This window comes from Branchiostoma floridae, chromosome 3 (genome assembly GCF_000003815.2).
Source record: "Branchiostoma floridae strain S238N-H82 chromosome 3, Bfl_VNyyK, whole genome shotgun sequence".
Taxonomy (NCBI): Eukaryota; Metazoa; Chordata; class Leptocardii; order Amphioxiformes; family Branchiostomatidae; genus Branchiostoma; species Branchiostoma floridae.
The window spans coordinates 12,204,245-12,229,866 of NC_049981.1; the positions used below are offsets into that span (position 1 = coordinate 12,204,245).

General features: G+C 41.9%; 4 protein-coding genes across 4 annotated transcripts in view; 1 reads left to right on the plus strand and 3 right to left on the minus strand.

Annotated features, from left to right (window-relative positions):
* The window catches only part of LOC118412214 (probable G-protein coupled receptor 139), a 14,208-nt gene extending 4,480 nt beyond the window's left edge, over window positions 1-9,728 (plus strand). The window contains exons 2-3 of the mRNA XM_035814934.1: window positions 7,539-7,839; window positions 8,645-9,728. Of these exons, the coding sequence (XP_035670827.1) occupies window positions 7,539-7,839; window positions 8,645-9,335 (992 nt within the window). The 3' untranslated portion in view covers window positions 9,336-9,728. The remainder of the gene's footprint in view (window positions 1-7,538; window positions 7,840-8,644) is intronic.
* Window positions 9,729-11,000: 1,272 nt separating this feature from the next.
* Window positions 11,001-13,142, minus strand: LOC118412047 (acetylcholine receptor subunit alpha-type acr-16-like). Its single transcript, XM_035814645.1, has 3 exons — window positions 12,971-13,142; window positions 12,149-12,548; window positions 11,001-11,894 (listed from the first exon to the last, which is right to left on the minus strand). The coding sequence occupies exons 1-3, from the start codon at window positions 13,019-13,021 to the stop codon at window positions 11,203-11,205; spliced, it is 1,143 nt and encodes a 380-aa protein (XP_035670538.1). The 5' UTR covers window positions 13,022-13,142; the 3' UTR covers window positions 11,001-11,202.
* A 369-nt stretch (window positions 13,143-13,511) lies between these two features.
* On the minus strand, window positions 13,512-16,083 carry LOC118412675 (neuronal acetylcholine receptor subunit alpha-3-like). The gene is made up of 4 exons (XM_035815686.1): window positions 15,929-16,083; window positions 14,013-14,161; window positions 13,799-13,843; window positions 13,512-13,679 (listed from the first exon to the last, which is right to left on the minus strand). The coding sequence occupies exons 1-4, from the start codon at window positions 15,981-15,983 to the stop codon at window positions 13,566-13,568; spliced, it is 363 nt and encodes a 120-aa protein (XP_035671579.1). The 5' UTR covers window positions 15,984-16,083; the 3' UTR covers window positions 13,512-13,565.
* A 375-nt stretch (window positions 16,084-16,458) lies between these two features.
* Window positions 16,459-23,895, minus strand: LOC118412234 (neuronal acetylcholine receptor subunit alpha-10-like). The gene is made up of 7 exons (XM_035814953.1): window positions 23,427-23,895; window positions 21,835-21,983; window positions 20,015-20,059; window positions 19,467-19,576; window positions 18,846-18,981; window positions 18,309-18,708; window positions 16,459-18,026 (listed from the first exon to the last, which is right to left on the minus strand). Exons 1-7 carry the CDS (start codon window positions 23,479-23,481, stop codon window positions 17,428-17,430), a joined length of 1,494 nt encoding a protein of 497 aa, XP_035670846.1. The 5' UTR covers window positions 23,482-23,895; the 3' UTR covers window positions 16,459-17,427.
* Window positions 23,896-25,622: the final 1,727 nt, after the last annotated feature.

Here is a 25,622-nt window from a genome sequence, read left to right on the forward strand (position 1 = left end):
AACCGACACGGCGATGACTTCTACGGAGCCTAACCTCTGCTTGGAGAGTAGGATGGGCTCCGTCTTCAAATGCCATGCCCTAGACACAGTGAATAACAGCCCACTGCCGCTAATGTCTCTAGAACGCTATGCACCTTTTACCCTTGATTACCTCATGGTCAAGTGACTTTGACATGTTTTTCTGTCTAATGCAGTAATATTGATTTCTTCTGCTCAGTAAAGCTGAAGAAGAGTGTGTTAGGCGAAGCGTCCGGAAAAATTTCCCATTTGTACTACAAATTGTAGACATCGAATCGTGCTTCAATGTCTTTACCTTTGTGTTTCAATGGCTTTTACCTATTTCTGTTACCAAATAGACGTCCATTATCGGCGAATAATTTGTCAGACATTAAGATTGCAGGAAAAGGCGCAACCTAAGTTTTTTTCCAAAATTATTTATTTAGGTTTCTACGATAAACCGTTTATCATGGAATTATAACTTCCAGATTACCTCATGCCACGGATAGTTTTTCCATGAAACCTAGAACGAAGGATGAACAATTCGTCATTGGCTCAAACATACGTCATCCAACGAACAGACAAATGAGCAGACAAATGCATTAGTGTTGAGAGAACACAGGCCCGGGTGTCATAGGGGAAGAAATTATAAACTTATTGCCATATCAGAACCATATCAACTCTCAATCACTATATTTTCGAAGTCTAATGAACGTACTTCATCTATTACGGCATGACAAATGGAAGTATTGTCGTGATTGTATCTGTTTAAATTGAGTGTGTGTGTGTGTGTGTGTTTGTGTGTGTGCGTGACTGTCTGTGTGTGTGTGTGTGTGTTTGCGCGCGTGCGCGTGTGTGTGTGTGTGTGCGCGCGTGTGCGTGTGTGTGCGCGCGTGTGCGTGTGTGCGCGCGTGTGTGCGTGCGCGCGTGTGCGTGCCCGTTTTTATGTATGTGTGTGCGTGTGTATGTGTATGTCCTGGCGTGCTTGTGTGTGCTTGTTTGTGTCTGTGTGTGTGTGAGTGAGAGCGTGTGCGCGTGTATCTGTATGTGCTGGACATGCTATGTATGCTTTTGCTTTTTGGTAGCAGATATCTTTTGATGTCAGGAAGAAGTGTTGTAGGTTTGGGACTGCAGCTTGCTCTATTTCTATGTCCTTCACAAGTTGTTAGGTGAGAATGGCTTATTCAATGACAACCTGCTGTTTTCCCATTATGTAGGCAATACTGATCACTCATAGTGTGGTTTGCATGTCATTTGTAACGCCACAGGACCACATAAACCTCCATATCTCAGCATTTCAGGCAACCGTTTATTCACCAAGCAAAGGAGCCTGTATGTATTATTATCAAGTTATTAATCTTTCTCTATTTGTACTCAAAATTTTCGTCTTCAAGCACTTGTAAAGCGTTAGGAAACCATACGGAAAAATTGGGTTCATTGATGATTTAAGACATGCTTAAAGATTGAATTTCATACCACTGGTTTTAAGCAGCTTTATATGAGGACGAATGAACCCGACTACGTCTCACGCACATCCGATCACGCCTTTCTATCGATGACTCTAGATCTCCATCACATTGACCTTGGTTCAATCTTACAAGACATCGTGACCATGGGAGATCAGTTGTGACCTACGTAAGAGTATGATGCAATGTAAAACCATCACAGTGGTAATACACTACCATAGCACATCCAGAACTCCAGATATCGAAACAAGAGATTCCGCTGCAGTATCGTGGACAGTCGCCAAGGGGGCCAAAATCTAACAATTTCTTCTTTTTGCTAACCATCTACAACATACCCTGTCATAATGTTCACACACAAAAAAACAGACAAACGAAAACGTATTCTTGTTGACGAAGGTAACTATAACCATGCATATATACCGCAAACGTTTTTTTTTTCCGAATCTGAGAAACTGCGTACAATCAACGTTATGCGGTTAAAATGTGTAGCATTTTCCCCGCTATTGATCCCGCCGGTGGCCTCAGTTATTCTCCCGACGAACTTGACCCTGAGCATGTTGAACGTTTCCCGGAGAACAGCCACTGTGCGGGGTATGTGGTCTGTCAGAGCGCTGGGAACGTTCTGTCCCGGAGAACAGCCACTGTGCGGGGTCAGTGTGGTCTGTCACAGCTCTGTCCCGTAGAACAGCCACTGTGCGGGGTATGTGGTCTGTCAGAGCGCTGTGAACGCTCTGTCCCGGAGAACAGCCACTGTGCGGGGTATGTGGTCTGTCACAGCGCTGGGAACCTTCAACTTGATTGTGAGCACTTGTGTGTGAAGGGAGAGAAGGCATGCGCAATCACTCACTATACACACTCTTAGTGTATAAGGTTACAAAAACACATGTTCATCTATCAACTAATGGAAAAGTACTCATAGGAAGTAGTATGGAAGTTGAACATACATTACTGAATAAAGAGACTCAAAAACATTGCTTTATTCCCACCAACGTTTTGGTGACCGTCTGTCACCATCTTCAGGGCAATTCTGATTGGTTCACATTGTGCTGCAGGACAGGTGCCAGAATTTCCCTGAAGAAGATGGTAGATGGTCACCAAAACGTCGGTGAGCATAAAGCAATGGTTGTGTAAAAAGAGTCTCGTTATTCAGTGACGTACAAACCTGATGAAACTATTCACGGAACATACATTACTTCACTAGCTCTGCTGCGCTTGTACTCCTGTATGGCCCAAGGGCTAGAGGAACGGGGATGGGCACCGACTTATACACCAGATGGTGTGGGAAGGATTCTATTTTTCTAAATGGCCATTCAGTCCATAAGTTATTTGTTTTTGTTGATTACAATAATTTAAGAAAGCACATGCATATGCAGTATATATTGTTACTGTTTCCTACAGCACGAAATGTATGAAACCTGTTAGGCTCTCTTCATATTCATTTGCTATATTATATATTATATTACATATATCCTTTCATGTCACCTGAAATTAGCCCACGGGTAAGAATTTGCAATGAAATTTTCATACACAGTGTATAATAGTTTTCCGATAGCAAATTGTGTTGCGGATATGTCGTATAAAAACTAACTGTCCTGCGGCGGTAAATGTCGCCGTGAATCATCGTAGAAGGTCGATTTTGTCATGGCCCAGTCCAAAGGTATGCTACAGAAATATATCATAAGGTGTTTGTGATGGCGACTTGACGAGACAGTTCAACATGTCGTGTGTCTGGGGATAGGAGACCAGAAATGTTTGCGGAAACCCGCTAAACATCCTCCAAATGTTCCTCCTAAGTCAAAAGGTGGATGAAGATTCATTGAACATTACAACTACATACGTGGTAAATTCTAAGGTTGAAGTGTCACGGGCGAAATCAACAGCAGAATGTATATGTAAGACGCGATGTATGTACCAAGGGCGACCTAGATTCTGCATTATTGCTAACTTATTAAAGTAATTTCTACAATATATTTTGTGGCACCTACCATGATGAGTTTTCAACAACTAGGGCATATATACGTTTTTCTAAGTATTGATTTGCGCAGGCGACGTTAACAGAAGACTATCTAAGTGACATAATTTGTTTGGTTCTAAGGTTGAAGTGTGGCAGGCGAAATCAACAGCAGAATACATATAACTGTGAGAAATAATTTGTTGATTTATTTACCAAGAACGACGTAGATTCTGCATTATTGCCAACCTGTTGAAGTAATTCCTACAATGTATTCTCACCGACCATGATGAGTTTTGAAACAACTAGGGAATATTTTACGTGCAATGTACGTGTTTCTAAGTCTTCATTTGCGCAGGCGAGGTCGACAGAAGACTATGCTCGTGACATAATTTGTTGATTAATCGACCACAAACGACCCTAAGATCTTGACTAATCCTCCTGAAACAGGATCATGATTTCTGAGACGACGTCGTGAGCTCGGCACGTCCTCAGTCTCCAGGGGCTGCCGGGAAAGCCTTTCTCCCGGAACGCAGTGTAACGTTAACGTGATTTGAATGAACAGGTGAACATCTTTGGTACAGAAACATTAAAGGTGCTCTATGTAGGATGTACAGGGAAGAAATACTGGAAATATTCTGAACTGAACTGAACTACGTTAACTTTCATGAAGGAGGAATATATTGTTTTTTTATTGCTTTGTTTCTTCTTCTTCTTCATCTCCCCCTTCCTCCCCTTCTTCTTCCGTTTCAAACAAATAGGTTCACTTACTTGGATCAGAGAGCTGTCAGCATGCTTTGTTAGTGGAGCTGCGGTAGACATTCTGTGGTGGTCGATTTCATAAGGTAGCAAGTGGCAGGACAGAGCTGGGGGGATGGTCATCATGTCTATGAATTTGTTTCAGTAAGAATTAAGCTAGCTAGTGCTGAAGTTTGTTAGGCTAGGCCATTTGATGGTACAAAAGTATGTATTTGGTTGCAAATGTAACCTTTCTACTTACATTCCATTTAAATGCATTTGCGTCGCTAACTATGTTTTGTTGTCTACAAACAATACAATTAAGAATAATCCTTCTAATTCCACGTATGTTTGGTGATATCAACAAGTACGCGCTTGTGGAATGTGAAATACTGGAAGCTTTTCTGTATGGTCATATGGCACATGGTTTATTCAACCCGATATGTAACATCTATTATCATAATACCGGTACGTTTACGACGATTTCTCTAGCCATACTGAATTGACAAATTGTCAACGCATCATTTTCTCCAGTTACATGTTGCTGTTATAGGTTACCCTTGCCACTTCTTCTGTGTAACTTTTCTGCCACTCTTGTCCTGCTAAAAGCTTAATATTGTAATTGCAACACGCCGCGGAATTGCACGGCGAACGGGCGCGTGGTTGGGAGGGGGTAAAAAATACTGGTAGGAAGAAACACGGCACAATTAACTGCCGCTATGTACATTTATACATCCTCTGATGTTCCTTCCTTTAGTGTCAGTAAATGCATAAAACATAAACCTGCATGAACATACAATATGTCATGAGAAAACGGACGTATACTGTCAAGAATTTTCATTTAACTTCTGTCCGTCACAACCGCTATGACGTAACACTTCACTGCTAGCGTAGATATAAAAATGGCGGGAAAATGGCTGCGTACGTTCAATTTTGCCCATTCAGTCGTAGATCCGGGCTATTATGCAACGGTTCTTCACACTTTTACATGAGTTGTAGGTCACCAACAGAAATTCAAGATTGTTGTTGAATCATGTTCGTCTTGTGCCTTGAGCATGTGTAATTATGATCTATAAATTTGGCAATGAATGTGACAGTGTGTTCGTCCCACGACGAGCTGCCTACCCCGAAAAAGATACTGAAAACTTTTGGCCTTGTTGTCTTCGAATGCATTGTTATCGATGCTTTGTAAATGGTGTATTGGACACCTAGACTTCAGAAATAACTATTGTTGCATGTGTAGATCTCTTTAAGTTCCAGTATTTTTAATCTACCGGTATAAGTCTTACTACCGGTATTATGCCAATGCATGTTAGATACATATCTATAAAAATGACTCTTCCTACTCTTCATCCTACTCTTACCTTGAGTGCTTTCAAGTGAGTTCTGCCAAAAATCCGTACGCAAGAAAGAACCATTCTTAGAATTCTATCATTGCCAAACAATATGTAATCATAAACTGGGACTCAAAAGTATTGCAGTTACCAGTTGCCACTGATCGTTTTGTTTTCAGTTTAAACTCTAACAATTGACTTCGACTTGAAGGTTTCAACAGAGTCTGTGTTGAAATAGATGTCCTTAAAAGCCGTAGGTTTTACTGTCATTATGATGCAGACGTCCTCTAAATCGCAGCAGGAAACGTTGACATGGCTTACGTGACTGTCCGCACGTGCACAGTCGTGTGTTCCTTGAGCCAATGACTCAATGCAAAACGCCTGGTTTACCCCGTCCATCTTCCTCTAGACAGGACCTGAAAGTTCACACATGTTTTCTTTAAGGAAAACAAACAGCATCACTCAGCCGATGGTTAACAACTCAATAGAGACTCCAAATTGGCAAGCTGTCAGGGGACTTTGAATGAAGCGTAGCTATTGTGATAGATTAGACTGATATTACAAATTTTGATTGATGTCTACAGCGTGGGATGGAGAAACCTAGTGGCGCTAGCGGGCTCAATTGCTGGAGTTCCTAGCTAGACGTTGTGTCCTTGGTAAAGGCACTTGAATACGGCTTTCCTCGTGATCACTCTACCCAGGTGTAAATGGGTACTTTACTTACGTAGGGGAGGTATAAAGCCGTAGGAGGAGAGGGATGGGCTTCACCTTGCAAACCTTTCCCTAAACACAGTGGATAACAGCCCATTGCCCCCACGGCCTCAAAACGGCTATGGGACTACCTTTTCTTTGCCCGCATTGTCTGCCAAATTGTTAAAGTCATAAGAGAGAGCTTGACAATGTTAGGGGAGAATGTCTTTGGTATCAAACCAGTAGATCTTTAAAGACTTTGTAGGCTCAGTGTATATCGAATATGGGAAGCATTGATAACAGAATTAGAATCCTCTTTCAGGCGTTTGAATACCCTGACGCCAAATGCACCATTTAGAAAAGCTGTCCAATCTCGTGTTGCGTTACGGATGAGGTATGAGTGTCGTCACTTCAGGGCCGGTTGCCACGGATGACTGATGTTAACGTCAAGTTTTCATTGGAAGCCAATGCCAATTCATGTAATACCAGCGTCGATACACTGCTGACAATTTCCTTTTCGGTGCAAGTTCAAAATGTGGAGAAATGCACACGTAGACATCCTTGTATTTCACAAAGATAGAGTGTATTAGTCGTACGTTGTTTGCTTGCTACACAGTTGTGTTCAGGCTTTGTCGATTCAGAGAACTTAAGGAAACCGAAACTAAAACTTAAATCTTTAATTTCATTTGCTACTTATAGGATATTCTCATTGATAACCGCACGTCTCTAGATCAAAGAAATCGTTAGTTGTGTACCTCAAAGTAAAAGGTGAAGTACACTTAATCGTAGATTGCACTATGTATGTTGATAACAGAAATATCATATGAAGTTAAAAAGAGGGTAGTTTTCCCTTATTGGAAAATGTACATTACTCATGCATTTTGATAAACCGACCATTGCTAAACCCATGCAATCCTACATTTTCACCATTACCTAGAGAGAAGTAGTCAAAACCCTATGATAGACTAAATCTATAATACTGTAGTGTTTGTTGCGTCTCTATTGAGCTCGGTTGTGCAAAAATGTATAATGAAGATCTTCATTCATTCGTTGATGATCACGAATCATCAAAGATCAAGATTCGTGGAGTGATTAAACTCAAGGGAAGCATTAGTTGAAATCTACGATTTCTCAAGTCCCCGTCAATCAATTCTATTAGAACTAGAAAGAGTCATGACCAAGTTGAATAACTATTTTCATTTCTAGGTCTTTGCAGTGTATCGAGGCCATGCAGTCATATATCATTACACTGTTCGTCACGTTTTAACACGTAAGCACACCTAGCTCCACTAGAAATCCACGACTAATTAGTTGTAATAAAAGATGATTGAGAATCTAATGTTGATTTCTGGTTCACGTTAGGTAACATCCTGATTATCGTGACGCTCATCAGATGCAGACGGCGGCTACTGCAGCCTCTGCCGCCCTACTGTTACCTGCTAGCCCTGGCCGTGTCGGACCTGCTCTACCTGGTCTCTGTCCTGGTCCTATCACGCACGCTCAAAACCATGACCTTTCACCTCCCGGATCCCGACTGGTATTATGGGAAATTCTGTTCGTACAACGTGGTTGTTGGGTACACGGCGTCGTACGCCTCGGTCTGGACGGTGGTGGCCTTCAGCGTGGAGCGGTACATCGCGATCTGCCACCCGTTCAGACACAGGTAAGGCATTGCTACATGTCATGAGCCATGACGTGTAAAGCGGGTATCTCTTTGGACGTCCGGACTGCACCAACTTTACAATTTTCCGCTGTGGCCACACTGACGTATGACGCATTTGCGCATGAAGCCCAGATGAGCAGGATATTTGAAATTACAGCTGAACCAGAATCCGATGATGAAAGGTGTATGAAAAAGGAGATTGCAGCGACAAAATGATGCTCACTTATCATACTTGGTGCAGCATTCTTAGATTGTATCATTGTAATTTTCTCAGGTTTGCAACCATTGGCGAATTCTGAATTTTTTGAAATTAGAAAAAAAATCCCAATTTTAGGCAATAAATTGTGCCGAATTCAGTCACTTTGCGAATGCCTGGCGGGAACAGGTGCAATTTAGCACAGTGTAGGGAGATACCCGCTTTGACGTTGTGACGTTTCTTTACTGAATTCGAATTTATAAAGATCTACAGTTTGACAGTTAATCAGACAGTAGCACGAGTGGTTGTAAGGCCATGAAGAGGGGTTTATGAGCATCTTGAGAAATCATCTAGCTCGCTGTGTGACCGTTATCATAAATTGCAGGGCACTAGATTTTAGATCGTTAAATGTATATATTCTCGGCACAACTATTGGTTGGTGGCAGCGGTAACAAGTAGATGTTGGAATATATGGAAATTGGTATAGGATAGAAAACCATCATTCTAGTTTATCCGTTTATAGGGTAAAAAAATGAGATTCTTTGGATATTCTATGGTTGGCAGCAATCTACAGTACGTTACTGATTTGTACTGTGCTTTGACCTTCAGGGTAGGATCATCGCTTAAGCTGACGATCAAGGTCATCATGGTGGTGTGGCTCTTCTCGTTCCTGCTGGCCCTGCCCTACCATTGGCTGGTGGGTCCCAGTCACCTGACAAAATTCGTAAACGGCCGTAACGTCACCGGTGATTGGTGCAAACCGATAGACAGAGGAGTGACGTTTACCCTCTCCCTGACATGGGTCTCCACAGTTTTCCATTTTCTAGTTCCGTTTACCCTAACAAGTATTTTCGCGATACAGATTGCATGGGCTATAAGGATGTCAAGGTCAAGGGTTAAGACGCATGCGCGCTTCCACCCAACTTCCCAGACTGCCCTGTCATACATGTTAGTACTACTGTCCTCTGTAGCTTTGGTGCTTCTCATGCCAATGAAAGTTTTGAAACTGTACATGTATTTCAAAGGTCTAGCGCCCACCTCCCCACAAATAACCCTCCTTTGGCACTCCTTCACCATGCTATTCGACATGAATTCCTGCCTGAATTTTTGCCTGTACTATCTAGCCAGTCGGAAGTTTCGAAAAGCCCTGAAAGACAAAGTCTTCTGTTGTCTTCCTAGAGACAAGCTCCATAGAGCGTCAACTTTGAAAAGCGGCGCAAAAGTAGACGACATTGAGTTGAAAACTTTTGCTTCTACCCCTGCAGCATTGTCAGCTCCTACGTTTCAATTTGAACAATGAAATGTGAAGCTTATGAGACAAGCTAAGGTTTCTATTCCGATAGAAAATAAGCAGTTTGAAATTTGTAATGCTTTAATGCAGTTATCAGCCACGATTCAATATTGCAGATCTTGCCATGCTGAAATGAAGCCGTTGTGATAGGTGTGGATAGGCGTGGCAGGTCTTACAATGTAATATAACGTAATAAACAGTGATGTTCACTTTAGACACATGAATTGAACTGCAAATCTATATTCCTCATGCGTTTGGACAAACCGATCATAGCTAAGCCCATACAATCCTACATTTTTAATTTTGGTCGTTGCCAAAAAGCGAGAAGAAGTCGAAGTATATGATGTGGATTAGATATACAATACGTTTACATGTACTATATAGTATTTCTGAATCAGTTGTTGTGACCTGTTCTGGGTTGGCCCAAAATGTACAATATAAAGAATGGTCTTGATGTTCAACCTTCGATCGACGTAACCGAAGGTCTTAATTCATCCATTCATTTAGTATCTCCTAACATGAGGGATATCAAAATCAGTACAATGTAAAACAACAAATTAGAACATTGTTGTTGAGTGCTGTGTTACGTCATGACGTTTGTTCTAATTCATTTTTGTAAATTGTTTTCGGTGGATCGTCACGAGGGTTCCCAAAGAGAGTCTCATAGATCGTCGTAAAAGTATTTTTCACAAACTGCATCAACAAAGACATCATCAAAATATACTGACAAGGATCCGTCAAACCCTTCTTGAATCATTCTCTTTCAACGCCGACCGGCCCCTACCCACCTACTAAATATCATAAGGATCCGTACACAGCTTCTTGAGTTATGCTGTCCACATACATACATAAACATATATAAATGGCACCGACTCATTATCTTCTTAAAAGTGGTAATATAAGTACATTTATTTGGCGTGTATCATGCTATATCTTAGCCTTTGTACAGAATGGATAGGGAACCGACCACCCTCGTATCAGCTACATTGTCGGTATTGTTCGTGAAAACGGAAATCGTGGATTGCATGCTTTGCATACATCTTGACAAAATAACAAGACAACACAATCTTGTAGTAAGATGATATCGATGTTTTATTGCATAATGTTCCCGGCTATACAGGGTTGAGACTTAGCTGTATATATCTACTTAACATAAGTATTCGTCCTCATTCAATGTATATTTTGCTGTATATGTGATTGATGTAAACTATATCGTGAGTGTACCCACGTTTGGGTACTGTCATTATGATAATATATGGTTTTGTAAGAGATCTTTACTCTTACTTATGTAATAAAATCGTACATTTTAAGAGTTTGATTCCCGCTGAATTGAATACAGTTCTGAACAGCTTTGAACAACTGTGATGGAATGACAACTCTTGTACATCAGAATGTTATTACAGCACATATCATGATAATGTGTAATTATCAGCTATGGGTACACTAATTAGTATACTTAATGTGGGAAGTACATTCGTTAAATGTACACAATGTCCGTAACATATCTATCGTTTACCAATTCTTGGATATACGACCAATTGTTATTTGTATGTTGCACTCGGTCCTTTGATGTCATTTAGCCTTATGCATTTGTACATCGTTGTAAAGTTTTGGTGAAGACAACTATGATATATCATAGAATAAAGACATAACTATGTACATGTTGTTGTTGTTGTCTCTATTATCCGCTTGTTTCGTCGGAAGATGGTCACATGTGCTGTCTTTTCTCTCTCTCTCATGTACATGTACCAATGGACTAATATTGCTGTATTGTTTGCACAGCTGTGTGGCCAAAGGGCATAGAAGAGGCCGTGCGCGCCGTCATACACACCACACAGTGGCGTGACTGTTTTTAATGTAACAATTTCCGAACGAATCAGTGTTGCAGCAGAATCTGAGGCAGTGTTGTTATACAAACGACCAAGAAAAGTACGAATAGACACCTGTCAGCAAATATGCCGACCAGTTTCCATTCGGCCTGAATCGCCGTCTGCAAATCTTTTCTCCTCTTTCTCCTAACCATTTCACAGAAGAGTTCTGTCATGACGTCCAGGCGGTGCTGCAATGTTTCCAACGCCCGCTTGAGGCGCTTTCCTGACCTTCTCTGAGACTTGTTACGCTTCCGTTTCTGTGAATGACGTAATGACTTTCCTGTGTCCTTCACTAAAGGCGGCAAAGGTCGTCCTCGATTGGTTACCTCGCTACCAATGTACGTCTCCGTCATTCGGTGATAGGAAAACATTTTGCGATGTTTGATGCCATTGGATGATGACGTTTTTGTGACCCGGCCATTGGCTGAACTGTGCTGTCCGTCATATTGATTGACAGTTGCTTCCCCGGTTTCACTGTCACGACTAGCTATGCTGTCACGACGAATGACATCTTCAATGTCATCACGGGGATACAAGATCAACCCGGGAGTCGGTCTTGGCCTACTCCCGAGAGCTATTCGTCTCAACCAATCAGGAACAGGTTCTCTGTCTGGTTCGGGAAAGTGGAAGTTCATGGTTGCCGCCGTCACGAGAGCTGAGAGTCCCACAATGACCAATATGGCGGCATAGAATTGACCTGGCGGGTGAAAAAAAATGAATTTCAGCCTCGTACAATCCACACTCTTAACAAAAAGACATTTTACATGAGGTATTTGTTATACATTGTATAAACGCATTCCGATCAATTCTTTTACATGAATATAGAAATCTACTAGCATGATGGGATACAAGAATGCATTTGGGCTGCGTATGCGCTCTACACAAATTGGCTGGACGAAGAATTTCCTTTAACGCAAGTAAAATCAAAGATATTCAAATTTCAAATCTCACCAAGCACAGGGACATCGTGTGAATCCGGCGGAAGTTTTTCGGCCAAAAGTTGCAGGTAAAACACGACCGAGAGCAGCATGGTGATACTCAGCGACAACTTTTCCTCGCAATCCGGTGGCAGCCAAAACCCCACCAGAGTCAAAACCATGATGATGACGCAGGGCGACACGAAGTAGTAGTAGTAGTAAAGGGGACGGCGAACTATCTTGATGTAGTACATCACGTCTACGTAAGGGTGTGGACAACAGCTGTACAGTTCGACGTTCCGTTCGGCTATCATGGACACCAGTTCCCACTCCTCGTTCTGTACGGTACCGGTGATATCGCCCGCAGACGACATGTTGTAAAGGTCCAAGGCTTGGATGTCGCTGGTCCAGGAGCCAAATTGTAGAGGGCAAATCTGCGATTAAAAAAAAACGAATCAACGGTTTACTGAAAGGGAATAAACGAATGGTTTGCTTGTTGTATAATGTATTAGGAAAACGTACATCGCCATCAAAGAATACTACCGCAGTCAAACCTGTACAAGTAACAATCATTACATTTAGGTAAGGTACGGACCACCTGGTCATTGTGACCACTTTTTGGCGGTCTCTTTGATGAATCTCCTTCGACAGTTTCAAATCTATGTAGTGATAATTATTCGAATTACGTGTAATCAACGTGATTCTAATATCGCTGTAAACAATTTCCCAAAGTAAAAATACAACCGAATTCCACAAATGCAAAAATCCAAAAGCACGATCAGGACTTCGCTGCTTCGGTCGGTAGAAAAGGGCAATGCCATGGAGACAATTTTCAGTATATTCCTGTATTTCCTACCTGTTCGTCATTGGGAAATCCCAGCAGACGTTGCAGACACGTGCTCCTCATGGTGATGATGTAGCTCCACGTCACGTGACCTGTGTGGTTCAACTCTGCCCGCGTGTCTGGTATGACTATATCTTCTTCCTGTTGTCTGGGTACATAGAGAATGAGTGAGTGTGGGAGTGAGTGAATGTATGAATCAAAGAACAAGTGATCATGAGCGAATAAGTGAGAAGCTGGAAAGGTGGTATTTGCAAGAAAAAGTGCAATGTTTATCTTTGTATGGTCAAGCGTAATAAACCACTGCTTTGTTTATTGGTACTCAAGCACATTCGTATGTATGATGCCCAGCCCCCAGCTCTGTCCTGACACTCGCTACATTACAAAATTGACTACCACAAAGTCTCTTTTACACCCCCAGTAACCATGGCGACAGCCGGTTGGTCCAGGTCATTGACCTTATTTGTTCTGGAGCGGAAGAGTAAGAGGAGGAAACGCAGCAAAAATAATGTTTCCTTTCTGAGACAATAAACATAAATAAATAAAAAATGTCAGAGCGGAGAAACATATACCACATGTTTGCTATTGATACCGTGTCTTATTCTATTAATCACCTGTTGAAGAGGTATATGTCAGGCCGCCATATCTGTTCACTGGGGATCCTGATCTTACTGAGGCCGCTGAACTCTGCTGGGTCCCAGACAAGGAACTCGTCCTTCCAGTACTGGGGAGAGAAGCGACACATATCGGACATATAGAAATCTGCAGTTCCACTCAAATCCCAAATAAGGAATGGTTTTGCAAAGATTGATGTGAGTTAAGCTAATGATGTGATTCACTTACATGTTTGACTCGTAGATTTGTGATGAGCAACTGGCTTTTGGATACCTACAGAAAGAAACAAATGTGCGACAAAGTTTAAAAGATACAGATAACGTGTTTAACAAATTAGAGCATCCATAATGTACAACAAAAAGATGATTCGATTAATCATTACACTTCTTTGTTCTAGGTTTCACAACAAACTCAGTGGAAACTGAAATGCCGAATGACTCACCACTTCTATGACTTGATGCAGAGCCACGTCCAGATAGACTGCTATCGCCTCCGTACTGTTGATCTTGGGTCTCACACCTGAGTTGTAGCCGGTCATCAACACGGTCCTCAAACGGTTCTCAGTTGTAATGTTCAGCGCAGCTCCTAGAGCTAAAAATAACAGACGTTAACTTGATTAATGTCTGCGTGAATGCCATCTTTAAAAGGGTCGAGCTAAAATGTTTGTAAATGTACTAGGTCATAGCATTGGTTGACAGTTACGTCATATAGGTGTGTAACTTTGCATACTGATATCCAGTTACCTACATTTTGTACGGGTATCTTTAGCGACAAAGCAACTGCATCTTTTTCTGGTGCGCTTTAAAGTTCAGGATTTGTTTTTGCTTTGTCTTGTTCTATGGCGATGACATGGTATTTTCCCTGCTAAGTAGCTGCTTGTAGGTGGGTGGGGGTGTTAACGACCATCGACGTTCCAGCTATTGTTAATTGAGACTTTCAACTCCTCCGAAAGGACACCAAACGCATTCTTCTGTTCTTAATTGAGCCTGACAGGGTGAAAAGCGGATCTTTGGAGTACTGGTTTGTAGGTTCAGCCCAAATGTCAAATATTGTGTCTGAAGGTAACGTTGCTATAACTTTGAACCACACAGGGTGCCTAAAGTTACGAGCTCTGGGGGCTAGCGTTATGGTTTGCTCGTTCCTTCGAACCCCCGTAGTGCCTAGTGGCACATAGACAGCATTGATGTTTCAGTGACAGGGTTTTACATTGTAGTATTGCTAGTCCTTCTCCTTTTACGGGGTCAAGGCACCACCTCGAACAAGGGACCCCAATTTACGTCCCTTCCGAAAGACGGGTGCAGGCCCAACCGAGATATCCCTCCTATAATTGAACCGAACCGGGGATATTCTACCAATAAACAAACTAATTTGAGCCAGGAGCTAAACTGGGAAATAACAAAAAGCAAAATAATCTGTTAGATGTGTCATACGGTCATGAGCCTGAGAATTGGACCCTGTATGTAAGACTAGCGTATTAGGCCTTGGGGTAAAGTGGTGTTAAATGACGACTTGGTTAACTCCTATACGGGACGGAGATTTCAATTAGCAAACAGAGTCTAGAATTTGTTTTAAAACGAACACACTAAAGTCTCACAATAGATCATAGATCATACGAGTTAAGAGAGTGAATCAGTATTGAACATTCCAAGTCATTGTTACTGTAAGTAGAAGAAAATTATATAAAACTTGTGGAATACGAGTTAAAGCCAAGCGTTACGCAAATACTGAAGAGAATGCACTTACATGGTCTGCTTGACTGCTCACAAACAACGGTAAAATCCGTGAAACATCTAAAACTACACCGTGGGTGGATTGAATTTCCCCCGTGTAAGGCACGGCGTTATCTCCCAATTGTTTGGCACTAATAGCGCACAGATTTTGCACATTGGTCGTCAAGGAAAATTAATTCATCATCCAAAATGAAAAGTAACTGTTGAAAGAACGTCTGTGTTTTGCTACGGACATTTCGTTGAAACATCTGAGTCTCACAGAATACTCTTAGTTTAGTTAGCCTCAAAATTTAGAACTGGGACTCAAAAATGGAGATGACATAAAGTATAGTGCCTTAATGGGAGAATATAATTACCAGTGACTATGGGGATGGCTAGTTATGTCTACCAAACCAGTTGCAGAAATGATAGACTCAGGGCAGTAGTCATAGACCAGGCAAGACCCATGTCTATGTAACACAAATTCTCGCTAGCCAATGCTCTATGCATGGCCCCTTCTACCCCTTCTTCTTTGAGTCTGACCAATGGCTGCTATAAGTATGGTTAGGCATGTCAAGACCGACCCACATTTAGATAAACACATGTACAGTATCACTAATTGCTATAACAGAAATATAAACCATCTTACCTAAAAACATGACGACAGTTGTATATGTAGTAACCACACCATGGAATCCAGCCATGGCGACTGCAGAACTCGTCACCAGTGTCCGTCTCGTGTTAGCCCACCTGTCCGGCTCGAACTAGTACCGGTGCAGAATCACATCAAGAGCACACGCTGATCCGGGAACACTTAACCCTGGATATATATCCTTTGTCCTAGATGAAACTTCCGGGCCTGTTTTCTTCACTTTCACCATACGTAGTGTAAGCAGGAACTTTACGCGTGACACTCAATGTACACTGAACAAGCATAATGTAGCAGGAGGCCTACAACAAGGGACACTAATAACCTTCATTTTAGAAACATTACTCACAATTGTTCTCACTGTCAACGACAAATGTCAGACAGCGCAAATTATTTAGTCATCCAGCCAAGCGAGGGCAGGCCTGGGAAGCTTTACATTCTCCCAAGGACATGACAACAACACTCGGCCATTCAGATGCACTCTCCAGGCAAACAAAGTCTCGACATAGGCGAGACGAGAATCAACGAGATCTGGTAGTAAGAGGGCGACGCCATTTTATTTAGAATCTGAGCGCGCAAACAAGTTCCATTTTGTATTTGAGGAACACTCAACATCGGTAAGCCTACCCGCACACTATTTTAAAACCAAGAGTCGCCATGAGACATTCAAATAATGTTATTGACGTTGTCGTTTCGCTAGATATATTTTCCGCCTTCAAAGCTAGAACAGTATTTACACAGTTGCATAGTAACGCCCCACACAAACAAAGGCGGTCTCTACCGTGAGAACCTGTCCATTCAACCTGAACTGACTTGGTTAAGGGAGAACAAGCTATTCACCGCCGTTACTGACAAGGCTATCGGGTTATTTCTTTGTCCCGACATTTAGGCTTCTCTGTGCACACTGTTTAGTTCTGAACTTACTTCTATCATTATGTTTAAAGTTCTCACACCACCACTCCATGCTTCACATTGATTATGACTTGTTTTTTAAGTCCACTGTCCAAAACTTTCATTTGATTCTCTTACGCAAAGTACCACAGCTACAATTGCTATTATCTGCGTAGAAACTATGATATCAAATATATTATCAACTATAAAACTTACACCAATATCTATACATGTACCAGTGCTTCACTTTTCTTTCTTTTCACAGAACTCTGTTGATAGTTACAGAAATCGTCTATCATTGATATATCAAATATGTACAAAAGTACAAAGCATTTTTGAGCCCAATGTATAGCTTTTTCATATTGCCTTACTGTGTCTTGTTTCTTAAACTTCAAAATCACCATTTCGTTCACGATAACGCCACATATGCCCATCGGCTTTACAACCAAACCTCCCATTTGCCATAGAGTAATGTACGATCAGACGAATCCATGATAGCAACAACAACACCACTAATGAAGGAGAAATTCAGAGACAAAAGAACAACGCATCATACCGCACTGCTTATTGAAACAAAAATGTGAACGCCAGACAGTCTATAATAAAGCTTACACAAGTATGGCTGTTGTAGTGATAGTAGCTATTATCACAAAGATGACGAGAAGACATTTGTCCACAAAGATGGCGACCAACTTCCAGTCCTCACTGATTTCGATTCTTTTGTCTTTCTTCAAAGACCGATGGACTATTTGACGAAAGAGACGAACAGCGTAGCTCAGTTTGTGTCGCAAGGGAGCCAGCAACTTTTCCTCCTCTGTATTTACTTTGGCGGTCGTTTGCTCAGCAGTTTGCGAACCAACCGATGAAGCGCTACTAGACATGCTGGTGAACCCAGAGTCACGCGTTTTGAGAGGCTTCCGGCGATTGGTCAACTCGCATTCTTCAGAGACAAGCGCTTGCTTCTTATTGGAATCCACGTCAGTGTCTTCGTCGTCCTGGTTGGTTGGAATCAGGCTAGCTTCGCTATTGGACGGGTACATGTCTGTGTCGGATGTTGCTGCCTGTTTTTTGCTGCTTCTCAAGGCGATGCGGCGGAGCCATGGAGGGACTGGCCTGGCGTTGGGGCCGTGGAAGTGGATTCCCATCACGAAAATCACCATTGCAGACGACAGGGACACAGTGAACATCGTTGCTGCGAAGAAGCGGCCTGAATATTGACGGAGACAAACTTTCTATCAGTCATAGGAGAACAATTGCATACACACAACTAGGACTAGTCTATCCAACGGAAATGAAACGCAAGCAACTGTAATTCAACATAATGTCTGTGAAGTCGAAGTTGGTGTCCTTTTGCTGTACATAAGCATTTGACTTGATTTATAAAGCCTTAATTCTTTTATTTATTCTATTAATAGACAAAAGAATCCACACATGACACAATAGGCACAATGTCGAAGGTAAATTTAAGACGAAGACTTAAGACACTCACCCAATATGGGAATGTATCCCGAATGTGCAGGGAGTCTGTCGGCAAGTAGCTGCTGATAGAACACCACAGACAGGAGCATGGTCACGCTCACGGTCAGCTTCTCCTCACAGTCGGGCGGCACCTGGAAACTTATCAGCGTCAGGAGGACCAGGATCAAAGATGGCGCCACCAGGTAGTAGTAATAGTACAGGGAGCGACGTAATATCCGGACGGTGTACGTCACATCCGGGTAGGGCTCCGGACAGCAGTTGTAGTAGGCGACGGTACGTTTGGCGGTCATGTCGAGAAGTTTCCACTCTTCATTCTCGATGACGCTCGAGGTGTCTCCAGTGGCGGTTTTGTTGATAAGGTCGACTGCAAAACCGTCGTACGTCCAGGAACCAAACTGGAGATCGCAACGCTGGCAACAAGAGGTTTGGAATTACCTGTTTGCTTTTGCATTTATAATTTTGAATAAGGGGTAGTGACACACATATTGCAAAGATAGTACACATATAAAAGAGACGTGTTATATTTAGATATTTAGATGTAACCTACCTGTTCATCATTGGGGAACTGTTCAACATTGAGAATACAAGAACTCTTCAATGTGATTGGATAGAGCCATGTGACGTCACCTTCGTACGTCACGGCTGCGTTGGTATCTGGTATTACAACGTCCTCCTCCAGTTGCCTAAGTTCGACAGCGAAATAAAGATACTTGAATGAATCCAAATGGGTGAGTGAATGGAGACCTTTATTGTATATTTTGCCCAACTGAGTTAAGTACAGATCATGGCAACGTTTACAAAGTTTGCCGTACATAAGTTGGTACGAGTATCGTAGTATATATTAGGGTCTTCAAAATCTTCTACCGTCTTGGTGGTGATACTATAGGATTGTATTTTTTATCAAAAGTTATGAAAAATATACTTTCAGTTCAATTCTCCTTAGAACATCACTCGTACTCAATTCTACACGACATAGCACAGTCCTGAATTTTCTCAATAAATCTCGAAGTTGAATTACGTGTTTCACAATTGCCACACCCTTTTCTGAACAAAAAAGCACATTGGGCATATTGTACATATGTGAATGCTGTTTTATAACAGACGTCGACGTTAATGGAAAAATCTAAGGATAAAGGTACAACGACTGTGATAGTGTTATAGTGCATACCTGTTGTAAAGAACGATATCCGGCCGCCATATTTGTTCGCTGGGTATTCTGATCGCTCTCAGATCACCATGGTTACTGGGGTCCCACACGAGATACTCATCTCTCCAATACTGTAGAATAACAAGGAGAAAGTAAGTACACATACATCAGTTGTTTTTATCTTAAAATTCGTATGTCCAACATCATCATTATAACTTCTGTTGTAGTTTGTACGTATTGTAGAATATGACAGATCAAAACATTAAATCAAAGTCACTGTTTTAGTCATTTTGCAAATAATGTGTTGGGTCTACCTTATTCAAACTGCTCAGTAATATTCATAGCGTATGAATGCAACTTTTGTGTGTCTTGTGTCAACTTTCTTCTTCTATTACTGAACGGAACTAAACTTCTTGTGTCGTGACAGCGTCTTGGAATTGTCAGTCATTTCTTTCCAACTAGCCAGGGTACCATTCAAGTTTCACAAACAAGCAAATTACTCATAGTCACGTAAATTGAGTTGATAGGTGATTAGGCTCTCAAAGGGTTAAAAAGAGATTTGCACCTACCTGCCGAACCCACAAGTTTGTTATCATGACTCGGTCCTTCGATATCTACGGGATGGAAATGAAAAACAAATGTTGACATTAAGGTGTTTGAAGGAATTGATAACCATCAATTATCAAGTTATGCTGCGTCACAGGCACTACAAGTGTTTATTCTCAAGCTCTTAATACGGTGTAATGGTACGCGCGAGCATACACATGACATTGTGCACAGGCACTCACACACACACACACACACACACACACACACACACACACACACACACACACATTTTCTATTTCGATTTACTTAATATGAACATATTAGACGTTTGTTTTGTTAACGTTAATTGTATTTTTAGTGCTACAAGTTCGTGTCCTCAGCTTGCTGCTGAATTGAAAAGGTCGTCTGTGAAGAACACTACACTTAGAGGAAGTTAGAGACATGATGCATATGGTGTAAGCTGATTACGTCAGGGGGGAGCCTATCGGACAAAGCACATAGTTTGCCTCTTACCCGCCTTGAATTTCTTAAAGCTAGTTCACTACGGATCGGAGCCATACACCCTCATACACAAACACACATTGCAGCAAAACCATATAACGTTATAGATGTACGTGCAGAAATACGCTCTCAAACGAAATTTAATGATGCTTTACACATATGCTGGCCTAAGCTACACTCAATATCCATGTTCCTGCTTACTCATTGACCAGGTTTCTGAAACCAGAAACCCACCCACACCACTCATTGAAATATACCATACCCTGGCACGGAAGGAGATTTTTAAAAAATTGCATTTTACATTTTTGTTTGTTTCAATGAAGACATCTGATTTTGGAAATGGCGGGCCAAATTTTCAGGTGAGGCACAAAGAAATCCTCTTCGCAAATACGTATCGGTATTCAGCCAGGCTGTGTAATCCACCTCTTAGCTCCCTACTCTTGATTCTGTATTTGTTTTGCTCGCAGAAATCTATGTCAAGCGCTGACCCGGATCGGAGAGAATGGTCGTCTCCACCGGCTTACTCCTAACAGAAGCTGCAAGTCACGCACAGTTCCTTTAAATCCCTCCGCGCTTATTCAACTCGCGGAAACCATGACTACGCATCCGACATCTGTTTATATACCCTTGGTTCTTAACACTCAAACTATGTGGTCGTCTCTCTCTCTATGCCTCTCTCTCTATGCCTCTCTCTCTACGCCTCTCTCTCTGTGCCTCTCTCTCTGTGCCTCTCTCGCTCCCTCTCTCTCTCTCCCTCTGTCTCTCTCTGTCTCCCTCTCCCTCCCTCTGTCTCTTGATCAAAAGTACAGAACAACATCCACGTGTTCCGGAGACCAAGGAGTTTATACAGAAAAGAGCTCCTTGCGGAGACTAAACACAGACGGGTAATTCTATAGACTGCATTTTCCCTAGACTCCCTTGCAGTCTTCGGGAAGGGTCTGTTGGTCCGCGATTTTCAACGTTGGCTATGTTCTATTGTGCCGGGAAAGGGAGTTTGTTGAGGAAGGGAGTTTGTCGTGATAGCGAGTTTCTGGCCCTCCCGAGAGGAGACCAACGCACCCCCCCCCCCAAAAAAAAACAGCCCCTTCCCGAAGACTGCAAGGGAGTCTACATTTTCTCGATGTTTTTAAAATTAGCGTTTGACCCTGGTCAGGACTGACTTCTATCAACACAGATGAGCTTTTACTCCAAGCTGTAATGTCAGCCTTGTCATGATGTGTCATGATTTCGATAGCCAATCAAACCATATCTTACAAGGTACGCACGATATGATAGTGGCAGATGTCGGGCTAACAATAAAACGATGCCGCTAATTGGACAGTTATTTGAACCCACTCACCACATCGATGATCTGTCCGAGTGCGATGTCAAACGTGACTGTTACTGTATCCATGCTGTTTCTCACCGGTCTGCTGCCAGTGGTGTAGTTAGACATCAACACTTTTATCAGGGCCTTTTCTTCTGTGGAGTTAGTGCCCTCTACGATCACTGAGCAGAAACAAATGTAAGAGACGTTATTCGGTCAGGATACATCATGATTAAGTTTGAAACCCTGACTGTTTACAGCTGGTATCTCACTGGACTAGCACTGATGAGGCACGTTGGCGGCATCGCTGCGTCCTAAATTGGATTTGTATCAGTCTTAACTTTGAATAGAAATATCATGCAAAACGTATACATGACGAAAAAGACAAAAAGATATGCGAAGCGTAAGAAATATTTCCTTTTTATCGATGAAATTCGCTGAGCGCGCTGTCAAATCACTCGAGCTCGGCCGCAGCGACGCCGCCAACGGTTGCCCCAACGTCTGGAGCAGTGGGATATACATGCACACATACCCCCTTATGCAGGGGTCACATTCCCAATTGGGAAGCCACGTTTGTTTTATTGACGCCAAATGTAATGTCATTGACTGTTTTAGTAACGTGTACACTTTACGGTAAATGTAGATACAAGGTGTAAAATGACTATCAAACATTAGAGTTAACTTAAAATGGCATTCACTTCAAAATAATGTCTGTACGTTCCACATGTTTGCTTGTATGGACCTCAAATTTGCATATTATCTGAAACGTCTGTCCGTGTCCAAAATCATATCCAGTTGCTTGTCAATAGGTAACTTCCTTTTCGACGTATATCTATCAGCATTTGAGTGAAACAAAGCACACTGGGCAGAGGGAGAAATGAGTCAATGTTGAAGAATATGTTTGAGTATGACGTTTAACGCACTAACGTCACAGTGTCAAAACATGGGTTCTCGTCTGTCAAATTGGCGGCTATTTTGGTAAAGGTTCATGGGAAATAAAAGAAAGTGTCACTCTAGATTCAGGTGAAGACAAAGCGCGTGCAGTCTTCTTTGTTTGTAAAACGCACCAGTGAATATGGCATCACGTTGGTAACAATACATTCGAGTATCACTCTGGGTAACTTACAAATACCTGGTCGCCACATAAGCGTAATATGCCCGAAGATGTTTTCAACAGCCCAAAGAGACTTTGAGAAGTTTCAAGTTATAACACGAATCGCAAAATTGTTAACTAGATATCGATCTGAATAATGTCGTCCAGTGATACTGTAGACATTGTCGACGGGGGAATTTTTCCTTATCATCTTAAAAATCGTCTTTTAATTCCACGTTACTCTTCAACATTGTACGCCCGTATGTAAAAATGAAGTTTTGGCGTAAGAATTCAAATGAATGCATTATTGTGTTGTTGAAGGCATATATTTTCATTTGTCGTTCAACTTTTGCTGTCGTAGGACGGACTTTCTACAACTTTGCTCTCGCAAGACAGGTGCAATTTTACGACACAAGGACGGCTGTCTTGGCAGTATCGGACACCGAATCCGTAGAGTCCTAACCGTTGTTATAACACTATGTACTAATCCCAATCTACTGTGTCCAAATCAATACAATTCTTGAGTACTTACCTGACTGTATGACAACTCTACACACCAACACGAACAGCGCTACATATGTCTTCATTGTTGTTGTTGTCTTATGACGAAAATTCCAGAACGATCCTCCAACCGTACCGCTCCTCACAACCTGACCACAGGGCTACATTGTAACACTAGCATTTCACATGCTGCACTACATCGTACCACACGCGGGTCCCTGTTTCTACTATGTGATTCCGAATGCGAGCTTTTGTCTCTTGACCCTTCTCACACCAATCGACCGATTCATAGGATATCTGTGTCCTTGGACGGTCAGTGCCTGTCTTCAGAGTACAGCTACAAGCGTCTGTGGCCTAAAACGTGGTGCCCTGTAGTCCATGCAGGTAGCAGTCCTGTCAATGCGGCAGCGTTCTGTGTTCGTGTAGACCGCTTTCTGTCGAAGCTTTTGTGTGTAAGCACCTGTACTTAAGTTGTACTCACAAAGCTGGGTGTTTACTGAGCATTTTTGTGACGTAGTACACATGGGCTGTACCACTTACAAAAAGGGAGGAGGACAAGGAACCGAAAAGGCAGACAGACAGACAAAGAGAAAGAAATAGACTTCTCGACAGCGTGTGCGTGTGTGTGTGTGTGTGTATGTGATGATGTTTTTTTTGGGGGGGGAGGGGGGCAGAATACAACTTGCAGTGTTGTCCACATTTAAAGTTTGAAATGAAACATTCCACAACTGAGCCTGCTTTGACATCTGACCCTTTCAGTAGATTAAGCAGACAACAACAATATCCATTACCCTAGGGGCTTCATAATCTTCTCTTCAGAAATCATTCGTTCGGAAAATACCATAATTAGTTGTCGTCAAAACAACTTTGTCCCAAATTGGCACACCTACAGTCAAACAATAACATTGCCTAGTCGGTTTATCAAACATTGAATGTACTTTACACATGCCATAACAAGGTAGGGAAATTATCGCAAAAATTAGAATGTTGCATCTTATGCTAATAACTCCTAATAATGCAACGTGAAAATGGTGGCGCCATTTTAAACCTTGTCTTCTGAGTGAATGGTTGATTTATTTATTTTTAGGGGGGGCGATTGTTCGTGTTTGACAACTGTTCTACTAGAAGTAAGACGAGGCTGGGAGCAAGAGCAAGAGACATAAACAAGGGTTACATAATGTTACATAACATTACATGAAGTTACATAATGCTGCTGTACCAAAGATGGACGCCATAATTGACCTGTGTCTCGCCAACACGTACCCATCCACATGACAAATACCATTACAATCCCCTTTGACGTTATTGGAATATTGCTGGCCAGAAATACGCGAAATCACAATCATACAGACACGCAGAAAACTGCGAAAACAAAACCTCGATATTTCCGGGAGGTCACTACTGAAGTGTTGCAGAACGCACAGTTTCTATAATTATCTTCTGTCCTGGGCGTGTCAGTTTGCAAACTGTGTTTGTAAGATTGGTGGGAACGTAATTACCAATTTATTCTTATTTTTGCATCGGTTTTGGAGTTCTCAGAGGATGTCATCCATATAATCAACTCAACATGGCCTTAGGTAAAGATATCATGGATGGACGGCTAACGCAATAGTTACTTATATGAATAAAACCGTAACATTACCTATATTATGTATGTGCAGGTTGTATGCAGGTTTTTAATTGGTCAGCAAAGAAAATGATCTCGAACCAGTTAAACTCAGATGAATTTAATGAGCTGTTCTTCCACTGGTCGTGACAGACAAGAGATCGGCTATGTACAGTATTTACAGGTTTATTGTACCGGGGAAGTCCCCCTAACTCTTTTTGGACTTCGGCTTAACGTCCCGTCCGAAGGACTGCAGCCCTTCCCAGTAGCGTACGGATTCGAATTTGTCCAGACCTAGAGACAGAATTTCTAACCACTAGAATACACATGTCACTACTGAAACCATGTAACGTACAATACAATGCAACCGAACTATCTAATTAAGATTCACCATACAAATATTTTCCTAGAGACTTTAGCGTTGAGCAAATTATTTTCAGTTTTTTACTTATAAAGAATACATTGGCGACTGATAAAATCTTTTAAGGTATCGGACCGGAGTTTCTTTTAAGATTCCGTAGGTAGTCGGTCATCTTCAGACAGAAGGGCTACATTTCCAGCAAGAAAAATAGGACGGGAATTTGATTTCCGTTGAAAAGAAGTGTCTTGCTGCCTTCCGTC